Raw genomic sequence first — 14222 nt, forward strand, 5'->3', positions numbered from 1 at the left:
ATGATAGAAAAATAGACTCTTCCGTAGTTCTTTCAAATTTTCTTCGCAGTCAACAAAGGGAATTCGTAGACCACCTTCATAGGTGATGACTAGTGAAAGTTATAGTTATTTTGAAGAAAAAAAAATGGTTTTAACTATTTTTTTAGAAAAATCTTAAAATAACCCGCTATTATGGATTTAGGCACTTTTTAATATATAAACGCGTTTGGGGTAAAATTAAATAAATAATAGAAATTGTTTGAAAATCAGAAACACATTTCGCAGAAATTTCCATAACGAAATTCTTCTTATAGGGGCACACGCACACAGGAGTCGAAGAGTAAGCATAACTTAACAGCCTTTGCTTCGATCCAACAATTTAAGGTTTATCCGTCGCCGCCACTGTTCAACGGTGATCTTCTCCGGCGAATTCTAACATACACGGACTATTAACTTCTGCAGGTAATCAATCTTCGCTTATATAAGTTGTTTGCTTTAATCACGATATGTGTTGATTTTAGCCAATTTTCTATTTCGATAAGACGAGCCTCTTTCTGTTATTATTTAACATGATCTTTGGATGTTTTCTTCTTTTTCTTTCGATTTTTGATCGAGCTATATGAAGTTTTTCTCAACCTGTACAAAGTTTTTCCATACAAGATGACTAGGTCTTCAATTTTCGGCTTAATTCGATCTAATTGCGCCAAGAACTGATGGAAGAAGTTCGTAACTTTAATTAGGGCTCTTAATGGATATCAAATTCTCTCTAATTACATTACACTAAACAAAAAAGTAACTTATAGAAATTTAAGCTAAGGAAACTAGAAAATTTTGTTTGAGCTGCTATTTATAACGGTTTTAAAAGCAATCAAAGCTCAGAATACATACTAATAACATTACCATGTGATTCCACAAAAACCAATAGATTTCTTACTTTTCTATTCATTGGGATTTCTCATTTCTATATGTTCTTGAGTTTTCAACTTTGGGTATTGAACAAAAACCAATAGATTTCTTACTTGTATTCATCTTGATTTCTAGGTGTGTATCAAAATGGACACAGAAGAACATGAGTCTGAATGGAATGCAGCACAGAGTATCTTTATCAGTGAAGATCTTTTGGCTGCTGCTAAGCTTCAGCTGCAATTTCTTGCAGTTGTAGACAGAAACCGTTGGCTTTATCAAGGCCAAACATTGCAATGGGCAATCTATAGGTAAACTCAACTAATTACTACTTTTTTAGTAACAAAAACTTATAATTTAATGAAAAAATAAAAACTAATTTCAGGTACAATGCTTTTTGGCTTCCATTTATTGCTAAACATTCAGAGTCTAAAATCACTTCAGGACCTTTAGTTGTTCCTCTTGATTGTGAATGGATTTGGCATTGTCACAGACTTAATCCGGTATATATGATTACGAAACAAAATTCTCATTTTTCCAATGATAATTTCTCTAAAAAACTTTATGTTCTTGATATATATATATATATTTTTTTACAGATTAGATACAAATCAGATTGTGAAGAATTCTATGGAAAGATTCTTGACAACTCTAATGTTGTCTCTTCTATTAATCAAGAAACATCAAGAAAGGAAACAGAAGAAACATGGAACAAATTATACCCTAATGAACCCTATGAGTATGACATGTCACGTGCTTCCTCAACTGAATTTTCAGAATCTTTATACAATGGAAAAACTCAAAGCTTTTCAAAATATGATTTTGTTTTAGCTGTTGAAAGACAAAGCCCATTCTTTTACCAGGTAAAGATTACTATAAATAACTTTTTTTTTTTTTTTGCAGAATTGTTTGAAACCCTACTTTTTGTGACAGGTGTCAAGGCCTCATTTCAAGAAAGATCTTTTCCTTCAAGAAGCTGTAGCAAGATACAAAGGTTTTCTACATCTCATAAGGAGAAACAGGGAAAGATCATTGAAACGTTTTTGTGTTCCAACTTATGATGTTGATTTAATTTGGCATACACACCAGTTACACCCTCTTTCCTATTGTAAAGATATGGTGGAATTGCTCGGGAAGATTCTAGAACATGATGACACAGATCAAAACAGATCAAAAGGTCAGAAATTAGACACAGGGTTTTCTGATACAACAAAACAGTGGGAGGAAACATTTGGGTTAAGATATTGGAGGGCAGGGGCAATGTATAGAGGTGGTGCTCCTTCTCCTATCACCACCACTCCTTGCATACCTGACCCCACCACCCCTACCCCTAGTGGTGATGCTGACTCAGCAAATGGGCTTCAAAGGTTGATTCATCTTCCTAAAATAAATTACATCGAGGTAATTCATGTAATTGATTTTTTAAAGAAAGAAATGAAAGTAAGATAAAGATATGTTGCTATAGTTGATGTTTTTTACATAATTAGACTAAATAAAATGTGTTTTGTTTTGTTTCAGATTCTTTTAGAGTTTGTAGAAATCAAGAACTTACCAGAAACAGAAAAGGGAAAAGTGAATGTGGTTTTTAGTAAATCACATTCAGATGGAATTTTTAATTCTAAAAAGAAACTCGTAATACAATCTGAATCGGGTCAAAAACAGGTTGCTATATTTCAATGTGAACCAAATGGATATTTATTGTTTGAACTTGTGTCCACATCAAAAAAACCGAATTCTTTAGGTTCTTGTTTTTTCTCTTTGGAAGAATTTCATGGGAAAGTTTCAGTGGAAAAATGGTTGGATTTGGATTTGAATTTGAATTTGGTTGGATCTGAACCGATTCAGTTGAAAGTTGCAGCCTCGTGTACATTTCCAATTCTAGCCCCACATGTGGTTCAGATGTTGTTACATTCTTCTTCTCCTTTTCAAAAAGGTTGTTGCTCTTTTCCATGTGTGACACGATTTCACAAGAATTGGATGTGGATTGTGGATGCATATGGTGATGAGATCATTAGGCTTCAATTCAGGTAATTTTTCTTTTTACCTTTGACAAATTTAACATATGTTTTTAATCTTGTTGTGGGTCCTAACGAAGATAAGACTATTTATTGAGAAAAGGAAATTGATTTATAATTTAAAAAGTTTTTCTAAATTGTTTTGGTTTCCACAGGGACATGAAAAAAACAAAAGGTAGCGAGATAGTTGGCTTCACAAGAGCAGAAGAAACACTTGTTGTAGGCCAATTTCTAGGGCAAAAGTGGTCTCTCATGGATTCTTTATGGTCTCTTACGTTTCCTGAAACAAAAGATTCCCACTTCCTTCTCATTGGCCCACACATGGTGAGACCATCACTTGTTTCTATATTTAATCCTTTTTCCTCACACAGGACAGAACAGGTTGTACTGCTTTTGACGTGACTGTGACCGATGTCAATGTCAGAAATTGTAATTTTTTGTCCCACCAAAAAAGGTGGAACAAGGCATGACAGGAACCCACTCTCGGTCTCTAGTATGTGTAAAAGACGTAAATGCCCTCCTCATCCTGGTTATCGAAAATAGCCCTGAAAAGCTTGTCTAGCGCAGTCGCCTCCCATAACTAACGCAGCCGTAGGCTGCGTTTGTTGTTGCATTCGACATCACATGACAAGTTTCCAGAGCTATTTTCGATAACCAAGATAGGGAGGGCATTTACGTCTTTTGCACATACGAGAGATCGAGAGTGGGTCCCTGTCATGCCTTGTTCCACCTTTTTTGGTGAGACAAAAAGTTACAATTTCTGACGTTGACATCGGTCACAGTCATGTCAAAAGCAGTACAACCTGTTTTGTTGTGTTCTGTATTGTTGGCCTTTGGTCCATGTGCACAAGTTTATATGTTTGGGCATGTTACTAATGAGTGTTTTATTATGATAAAAGGTGAAACTGGTTTATGGTAGAAAGCTGGATTATGAACCGAAACACAATAATGATAAACGAACAAAGGAAAATGATTTCATGACAGCAGTCGAGTTCTCTGCCGAGTACCCATACGGGAAAGCAGTAGCAATGTTTGACCTAAAATCTGGAGTTTTGATGGTAATTTCGTCTTTTCATTCATATAGTTTTTTTTTTTTTTTAACAAATCGTTACTTACTATATAGTATGTTGACTAATTGGTCATGTTTATTGTATATCAACAGTTGCAAGAAGAGTGGTTTGCATTGCCGGGAATATTGTCGGCATTTATCGTGTGTAAAGGAAGGACATAATGGTCTTTTATTATGACTTTTAGCGACATGGATGTACAGAAAAGAGTTTGAAACAATAAGCAGTGGGGTACATAAAGTTTGACCAAAATTTGTTTGAATTGTATTTTCTATTGTAAATAACCTAAGTTTAAAACTAACTTGTGAAGATCTACTTACTAGTAATTAAAAATAAATCCATAAATAATTTAACCAACTGATAAAGATTGTATTTCGTTTTCTGGTTCTGTATTATTGTATTTTTCAATCATGGTTTTTTATTTTTTATATAAAATCGAATATAATATAAAATATATATTTGGTTGGAGTTCAGTTGAAAAAACTTCCGATAATATATTTGTATCGGATCAAACATTTCCGGCCCAAATCCGGATCGAATACGAATTATTGCAAAACCGGTTTTTTTTTCGCCTATTTCGAATTAAATCCAAATTGGATACAATCCACTAATCCAACCCATGTACACCTCTGTATGACGTCACTGATTTGGAATGTAAAGGCAAGTTGGACCCCAGTTTGGCCCATGTCACTTTTGCATCACCTTACTCGCTGTCGGCTAATACAAGTCAAAAAGGGAGATTTACGACAAAGATACTTGACAAATGACAACACTAACATATAGTGTTGGCCCATGTCACCTTTTTTTTTTTCTTCGTATTTTCTTAATTATATATGTAAATAAAAGGTTTTTTTTTATTCACATGCTTGTGTTCTTATGTTAAACCAATTATAAAAGAAAATTCTTTAAAAATTACCATTTTATAAAAGTGTAAGAAAAGTTTTTGAAAATAACCATGTAGTCCGCAAAGGGCCTTCTGCGGCTAGACATGTCTGATGCGGACTCAACTTTAAATCAAACGTTAGCGGTATTTTGGTAGCATACAACAAATATGCATTGTTATCAGTGAGTCCACAATATTCTATATGTTTACCTTTTGAGTTCCTTTTGCGAACTCAGTTATAAAATTTTGAAACAATAATTTAATTTTTTATTTTTGTTCAAAAATAATTGTTTCCAAATAAACTGAAATATTCAAAATATTCTTTTATTCTCTATATTAGTAGGTTTATGTTTTTGATCTATGATTCAATTATATAATCCAAAATATTATATTCAATGATATAAAATTTGATTACGAAAATTTTATGCAACTTATAGTAAATTGTTTATTTGGTTCCAATATGATTTGATCCGAAATGTTTATGATTCTAATTTTTTATCTAAAATATTATGAATCAAAATCGTATGATCCAAATTTTGTTATGATCCAAACTATTATGAACTAAATTTTATTATGAAACAAAGTTATATAAAAGTTTAAAGAAAAATAATACTTTTTTTATGAAAATAAAAGAAAATTTATATTTCTTAATACTAGAGTTTGGTATCAAAATCAATTTAATATTTCTTGGTGGTGGTCGTATGTGGCCTCAGGCGGAGAAAAATAACATTTAATCAACGGTGGAGTGCAGTGTCATCGAAGTTCAATCGAGAGAGAAATAGAACATAGATGAGGGACATACCGACTATGGAATAAGTCTGTTGTGCTTTTTCGAATATTAGCGGGAATAAGTCTGATTTAGAGGAAGAAAGAGTGGCAATGATTTAGAGGGAATAAGTCTAATTTAGAGGGAATAAGTCCGCTGTGCTTTTTCTAGTATTAGCAACGGCACTCAATATATGAAACTCATTTGCAGTCGTGGGATTGATCAATTAATCGAAGGACAATGGCATTGTTACAGTTTCACGCGTATTGGGGTCTAAACGCTATGACGATGACAATCACTATTAGCGGCAACACCAAACGCATATATTTGGTCTCGCCGCTATTAGTGGTTGTTACCGCTATTGCATGTTACTCTTGTAGGGAAAGTTCCATGTCATTCTTACTAGTTAGATAATGATTCAGAAATGAATGGGAGACAACTTTTAAGGAAAAAAAATAAAGATGGGTTGTATGAGTGGTCAGTAATGCTTTTATTTTGGCTTATCAAATGCCTTTGAGTGCTTTAATGCGTTTGATGACCCATATATTTGTAATGTCTGTGTTTTTGGGCCTGTCATTAATGTTGATATAATAGTCTAGGTTAACCTTTGTAACCCGTTTTGAAATAATAGAAGTGTATTATTTGAGTATTATGTGTTTTGTGCTTAATTGCTTAATTATGTGGTTGGATTAATTAAGAATAAAAATAAGCGTCAAAATTTAAGTGTAAAATAAACTTCATATCTTTGGATAATGTTGTAGTAGTTGAAACGAGGTTTCCGAATATATAAAGAACGCTCAAATCTGACTTCGTATGAGGAAGTTATGACTTATCGAAGTTTCGACTTAGCGGTATGCAACCTGAAATACTCGATTTGAGATCCAGTTTTTAGCCGAAGCAATCTAAACGAGGATCGAAGGTCTCATTGTTGGTATCGAAGCGATGAAAAGTTAGGCGAGAATGGACGTCAAACGAAGAAGTTATGAATTTATAACGAAGTTTTTCTGTCCCGACTTATTAAAAATAAATAATAAAAAAAAGTCAAAATTAGCCGACGGAGTCTAAACGAAAGTTGTAGAGCGTAGTCTCACCTACGCGTGGATATAAAGAACGTCGAAAACGGAGTTCGTATGAAGAAGATATGAATTTTCGAAGTTTATTAAATAATTAATAATTAAATTTAATTATTAAATCCGGCATTATCCGAAGAGGAGTCATCGGACTCATCCGAAGTACGCCCAGCATACTAGCGTACGCCCCGCGTACAGCGAAGCATGACACGCCTCGCACTCGAGTTCTTCGGATACGTAAGCAATGACGATTCTGAGGCAGTACGCCCCGCGTACTCCGAGGCTCCAGCCTCCTATAAATAGGATGCGAGGGCAGCCGACTCCTTTGCTATTTTTCTCTCTTCTCTCTCCCGTATTGCATCGATTTGCATGCCAGAAATACCCCGAAGCTCCAGTATTATTCTCGAGCCCCGAAGCAAGTCCCGAGATCCCGAAGATCCCGAGAAGTGCGGTTCCCGAGCCGAAGCTCTGCCCGCTAGAAGTTCGATTTTTGTGAAGATCTTCCAGATCTGCCGAAGAATACTACTTCTACAAGCTGTAGTGCTGTCTGATCGTCTTCTGATCAAGTGAGTGTATACTACCTTTCATAAACACGATAATAATACAAGTATGGTTTGAGTGTATTAAGTATATTGTTGTTTATGTGTATAATTTTGTTGTTATAAGTGTGAATGTATATTCATTCTCTTCTATCTCATAGATCTTATTTACTTTCTATGAAATACGTGTTATGTGGGTGTGCCTCATCTGTTATGTGGAATATGTATTGAATGAAAATGATATACAGGTTTTAAACTATGTATGAAAATATATATTTTTATCTACTAATATGTTGGGTAGAACATGGGTAGATAGTGGTGTGTAATAAACAGATGAGAGGCCTCGATGTTGTTGTTGTTGTTGATCTAGTTATTCAGCGGAGTATGGATAACGACCACAGACTCTTTCTAGACAGTCCTGTGGAACGCTAGCAGGTTCATAACCTGTAGGTGTTGTGAACGATGTGTTCACCGGTGTACTCTATCCCCCTCATGGTTGCCTTTAGGATATCTATTGTTGAGGAAACCCCTTAGCAGTAATGTCCGTCCCGATGAAAATCCTAGATTAGGTCCCTTGAGATAGATGTTATTTTAGGGACGTAAAGTGAGGATATCGGGAATGGGTAATCGGGATAGTGATTGGTTGGTGAAATTAAATATAATTTATTTATTGTGGGTTGAAAACCCTATATGCTCACCAGGCTCCCAATCCTGACCCACTCAGTTTTATTTGTATTACAGGAAGTGACGCAAGGGCGTAAGATGGATGAATCGTCGAGTTGTTTTGTTTACAAGTTTGTATATGTATATATTTGTTGAATGACTTGTAATGTTATCTTTTATGCTTTATGGTCTGTATCGGAACATGACATCCCGAGTTTTGATTATATAATGAAAATCCATCTCTTGATGAAATGCTTTGATAAATATTATTTTATCATGTTTTGTTTTGGGAACAAATTCCGCAACTCTTTTAAATCAAAAGGATTTACTCTGAAATTATTTAAAAAGCATAAATGAAATCGGTCTTTTCTGGCCGAGATTTTGGGGATGTCACAGTTGGTATCAGAGCATTAGTTTAAGCGAACTAGGAATTTGTAGGATTTCTAGACTTAAACTTAGAATGCTAAGTGGAATTTTGAGATGTGTGTCTTTGGATTTTAGACACAAGCACTAGTTTATTTTAGGAAAGTTGCCTAAAATGCTTTTATGTGCTAAATGTTATATGTTGCCATATATGATATTAATTGTTCGGATCTACGGTCTGTTGCCGACCGGATCTGGAAACCTTATGTGTGTAGGATTCTAAGCGTATGCCTACGTTATTAGAACTAGCATGTAAACGTTTCGGAGTAATAAGGATGATTTGAATATCTATCGTGAATGAGGATCTAATTTCACCTTATTCGGTGTGTAGATCAAAAATGGTGAGAACAAGGAGCGGCGTTGGAAACGCAGATGAAAACAGGAATCAACCGCCAGTGATTGAGCAAATACCTGTTGTAGCAGCAGCACCAGAACCAATAACAATGGTTGGGGTGCAAGCCATGATTCGGGCTATGCTAGCCGAACAAAGGGATGAGATGTGACAGATGTTGCATGATAATAGGGACGAACCTATTATACCTATTGAGGAACCCGAATTGATTCCCGAGCAATCGGAGGAAGGGAACAATAGTCGCATTATGAGTCAAGTTGGGACTCAAGGAGAACGAAGGAACGATCCGAAAAGGAGAAACAACAAGGATGGGCAAATGTACAAGAACTTCTTGGGCGCCAAACCGCCAAGTCTTTCTGGGAGCCCAAAGCCTGTTGAGATAATGGATTGGATCTCCAAAATGGAGATGGTATTTGAAAATTGCGACTGTAGCAACAAACAAAAGACTGTCTTTGCAGTCAGACAACTGAAGACTGGAGTCTTGAGTTGGTGGAAGTTGTTGGCAGATACTATGCCACGAGGAGAAGCCCTGAAAATGTCATGGGAGGAATTCTTGGAACAGTTAAGGGTGTAGTATTGTTCAGAGATAGATCTGGTTGATCTGAACAATGAGTTCCCAAACTTGAAGAAGGGGAGGATGAGCATAGATGACTATGCTACTGCATTCACTGAGAAAATGAAGTTATTTCCGTACCTAGTGCCAACAGAACTCTCCAAGATTGAGAGGTTTGCTAATGGACTGCCTGCCGACTTTGGTCCGACAGTCAAAATGACAACTACTCTGAAAACAGCTGTTCGTGCAGCTAAGAATGTGAAGGCCCAGCAGAAGGAAAAGGGTCTGGAAAGGATAGATGTTGGTGAAAAGAGGAAGTTCGATGGAACTTCAGGGTCCAATAAGAAAAACAAGTTCTCGAAGTCTGGTTCGAGAGGAGGAGGAGGTGAAGCGAAATGGTGCGACAAATGTAAGAAGAAGCATCATGGGAAATGTGAGGTAGTGGCCACGTGCTACAAATGTGGAAAGCCAGGGCACTATGCCAATGAATGTACCCTCACTAAGAAAGTTTGCTATGGTTGTGGTGAGGAGGGACACATGTCGAGGGACTGCCCGAAGAAGAAGGAGGCAGCTAGACCCAACATTCCGCCAAAGCCAAAGGCGAGAGCATTCCAGATGACACTGGAAGCTGCTAAAGATGAAGCTGATGTCGCTTCAGGTACCTTTCTCGTTAACGAATTGCCTGCCCAAATTTTATTTGATTCTGGAGCCAACTACTCCTTTATATCGCATGAATTTGGTAGAAAACTAGCTTTGCCTGTTGATAGACTAGATAATGCCTTATTAGTCGAAGTTGCTAGTGGAAAGTTTTTACCTGTTAGCCATCGTATGAAAAACATCTTAATTGATCTAAATGGGAATAAGTTCCACGAGGAATTATTGCCTATCGAACTTAATGGTTTTGACATCGTGCTTGGAATGGATTGGCTTGGCGCCAAGGATGCCGAAATTTTATGCAAGAAAAAGATAGTTAAAGTGAACCCGCCTGGGAAAGATTCATTTATGGTGTATGGGGACAAACGCAGAGTGAATTCTGGAATCATTTCCCTAATGAAAGCCAGAAAATGTTTGACCAAGGGATGTACATCATACTTAGCATTCGTGATCAATGCTAAGAAGGAAAAGAAGGTGATGCAGAATATTCCTGTTGTGTGTGATTATCCGGAAGTATTTCCCGAAGATCTTCCTGGATTACCGCCTGATAGACAAGTGGAGTTTAGAATAGACTTGTTGCCAAGGACAACGCCAATAGTAAAAGCACCTTATCGATTAGCACTGACGGAGATGAAGGAGCTGATGATGCAACTTCAGGAGTTATTGGACAAAGGTTTCATTAGACCTAGTTCGTCGCCCTGGGAAGCTCCGGTGTTATTTATGAAGATGAAAGATGGAAGTATGAGAATGTGCATCGATTACAGAGATCTGAACAAGGCAACAATAAAGAATAGATATCCGTTGCCAAGGATTCATGACCTGTTTGATCAATTGCAAGGTTCGAGCTATTTCTCGAAGATCGACCTAAGGTCAGGATATCATCAGCTGAAAGTAAGAGAGCAGGATATAGAGAAGACTGCATTCAGAACTAGATATGGACACTACGAGTTCTTGGTTATGTCGTTTGGACTAACCAATGCTCCAGCAGCATTCATGGATTTGATGAATAGGGTTTGTAATCCGTTCCTAGATAAATCTGTGATAGTGTTCATAGATGACATTCTGATTTATTCAAAAAGCCAAGAGGAGCATGGCAAACACTTGCGAGAAGTGTTAGAAGTCTTGAAGAAGGAGAAGCTGTATGCAAAGTTCTCCAAATGTGATTTTTGGATTCGTGAAGTCCAATTCTTGGGTCACGTGGTCAACCAAGAAGGGATAATGGTTGATCCAGCGAAGATCGAAGCTGTGATGAAATGGGAACAACCGAAAAGTCCCACGGAGATCCGAAGCTTTTTGGGATTAGCCGGATATTACCGAAGGTTTATCCAAGGCTTTTCTTCGATCGCTACTCCATTAACAGCTTTGACCCACAAAGGAGCTACTTATGCTTGGAGTGATAAGCATAAAGAAGCATTCGAGAAGCTAAAGAAGAAGCTATGCGAGGCACCGATACTTTCTCTACCCGATGGAGTTGAAGACTTCTTGTCTATAGCGATGCGTCTGGGGTTGGATTGGGTTGTGTTTTGACCCAAAGAGAAAAGGTGATAGCATATGCGTCTCGACAGCTGAAGGAGCATGAAAAGAATTACCCGACTCATGATTTGGAGTTGGCAGCGGTAGTTTTCACTCTGAAAATATGGAGGCATTACCTCTATGGCACGAAGTGCAAACTTTTCACTGATCATAAGAGTCTCCAATATCTCTTTAATCAGAAGGAATTGAATATGAGGCAACGACGCTGGCTAGAATTACTTAAAGACTACGACTGTGAGATACTTTACCACCCCGGTAAAGCTAATGTTGTTGCTGATGCTCTCAGTCGGAAGGTCAATCTTGAAAGGAAAAGGCCTAGAGCGTTGAGAATTGAAGTTGTCTCGACTATTTTGGAAAGTATAAAGAAAGCTCAAAATGAAGCTTCTGAGAAGAATGACCGAAAGGAGGAACGTTTGGGCAAAACGTTGGTGTTCGGTGTAAACAGTCATGGACTGAAGGTGTTCCAAGATCGGATTTGGGTACCTAAGTCCGGAGGGATAAGAGATCTTCTGATGGAAGAAGCTCACAAAACCATGTACTCGATTCATCCCGGTAGCACTAAAATGTATAGGGACCTGAAACCCTACTACTGGTGGCCGACGATGAAGCTTGATGTTGCAAAGTATGTGGCTGAGTGTGTGACTTGTGCGAGAGTCAAGACACAACATCAAAAACCGTACGGGAGTTTAGAACCTTTGCCTGTGCCTATGGGTAAGTGGAAAGACATTGCTATGGATTTTGTCACTAAACTGCCCAGAACAAAGAATGGTCACGACATGATTTGGGTGGTCGTTGATCGATTCACTAAGAGTGCGCATTTCATAGCAGCCAAGGAGAAATGGTCTATGGAGAAGCTTGCAAATTCTTACGTGAAGGAAATTGTGAGGCTTCACGGTGTTCCGTTAACGATTGTGTCGGATCGTGATAGCCGTTTCACCTCGCGATTTTGGAAAAGTCTACAAGAGGAATTGGGTACCAAGTTGTGTTTAAGTACAGCTTACCATCCGCAGACTGATGGTCAGAGCGAACGAACGATACAAACACTTGAAGATATGCTGAGAGCTTGTACCTTGGAATTCCTAGGTAATTGGGATGAATATTTACCTTTGGTAGAATTTTCCTATAATAATAGTTTTCACTCGAGCATTAAGATGGCACCTTACCAAGCTTTGTATGGACAGAAGTGTCGTACACCGTCTTGTTGGCTTGAGGCTGGGAAAAAGCAGTTTATGGGACCGGAGATGGTTCATCAAACTGCTGAAAAGTTGAAAATAATTAGGGAAAGAATGTTAGCAGCTCATGATCGTCAAAAGAGCTATGCTGACAAAAAGTGAAGACCGATGAGTTTTGAAATTGGAGATTCGGTTTTGCTTAAAGTCTCTTCGTGGAAGGGACTTATAAGATTTGGTAAAAGGGGAAAGCTGAGTCCAAGGTTTATTGGACCGTTTAAAGTTCTTCAGAGGATTGGGAACCAAGCTTACAAGCTCGAACTACCAGAAGAACTGAATGGAATTCATAACACTTTTCATGTGTGTTATTTGAGGAAGTTCACGGGGGAAGTTCCCGACATGATTCCACTTTCGGAGTTGAGAATCGATGAGAACAAAAGGTTGATTGAAGAACCAGAGGCAATCGTTGACCGAAAGACTAAGAAGTTGCGACGTAAGATGGTCGAGTTAGTGCTTGTCCGATGGAAACACACGAATGGGCCGAATCTCACCAGGGAGACGGAGAGTGACATGATGGGTCGCTATCCGCAGTTGTTTGTTGATGTGTGATTCCGGGGACGGGATCATTCTAAGGTGGAGAGAATTGTAACGTCTGTTTTTCTGGGCCTATCATTAATGTTGATATAATAGTCTAGGTTAACCTTTGTAACCCGTTTTGAAATAATAGAAGTGTATTATTTGAGTATTATGTGTTTTGTGCTTAATTGCTTAATTATGTGCTTGGATTAATCAAGAATAAAAATAAGCATCAAAATTTAAGTGTAAAATAAACTTGATATCTTTGGATAATGTTGTAGTAGTTGAAACGAGGTTTCCGAATATATAAAGAACGCCCAAATCTGACTTCGTATGAGGAAGTTATGACTTATCGAAGTTTCGACTTAGCGGTATGCAACCTGAAATACTCGATTTGAGATCCAGTTTTTAGCCGAAGCAATCTAAACGAGGATCGAAGGTCTCATTGTTGGTATCGAAGCGATGAAAAGTTAGGCGAGAACGGACGTCAAACGAAGAAGTTATAAATTTATAACGAAGTTTTTCTGTCCCGACTTATTAAAAATAAATAATAAAAAAAAGTCAAAATTAGCCGACGGAGTCTAAACAAAAGTTGTAGAGCGTAATCTCACCTACGCGTGGATATAAAGAACGTCGAAAACGGAGTTCGTATGAAGAAGATATGAATTTTCGAAGTTTATTAAATAATTAATAATTAAATTTAATTATTAAATCCGGCATTATCCGAAGAGGAGTCATCGGACTCATCCGAAGTACGCCCAGCGTACTAGCGTACGCCCCGCGTACAGCGAAGCATGACACGCCTCGCACTCGAGTTCTTCGGATACGTAAGCAATGACGATTCTGAGGCAACACGCCCCGCGTAACGCAGTACGCCCCGCGTACTCCGAGGCTCCAGCCTCCTATAAATAGGATGCGAGGGCAACCGACTCCTTTACTATTTTTCTCTCTTCTCTCTCCCGTATTGCATCGATTTGCGTGCCAGAAATACCCCGAAGCTCCGGTATTATTCACGAGCCCTGAAGCAAGTCCCGAGATCCCGAAGATCCCGAGAAGTGCGGTTCCCGAGCCGAAGCT

General features: G+C 37.8%; 1 protein-coding gene across 1 annotated transcript; it reads left to right on the forward strand.

The window, feature by feature from the left end:
- Window positions 1-252: 252 nt before the first annotated feature.
- Window positions 253-4321, forward strand: LOC111895984 (glycine-rich domain-containing protein 1). Its single transcript, XM_023892021.3, has 9 exons — window positions 253-441; window positions 1021-1193; window positions 1268-1385; window positions 1482-1745; window positions 1816-2283; window positions 2401-2909; window positions 3053-3221; window positions 3797-3955; window positions 4060-4321. The coding sequence occupies exons 2-9, from the start codon at window positions 1033-1035 to the stop codon at window positions 4126-4128; spliced, it is 1917 nt and encodes a 638-aa protein (XP_023747789.1). The 5' UTR covers window positions 253-441; window positions 1021-1032; the 3' UTR covers window positions 4129-4321.
- The last annotated feature ends 9901 nt before the right edge of the window (window positions 4322-14222 follow it).

This window comes from Lactuca sativa, chromosome 4 (genome assembly GCF_002870075.4).
Source record: "Lactuca sativa cultivar Salinas chromosome 4, Lsat_Salinas_v11, whole genome shotgun sequence".
Classification (NCBI taxonomy): domain Eukaryota; kingdom Viridiplantae; phylum Streptophyta; class Magnoliopsida; order Asterales; family Asteraceae; genus Lactuca; species Lactuca sativa.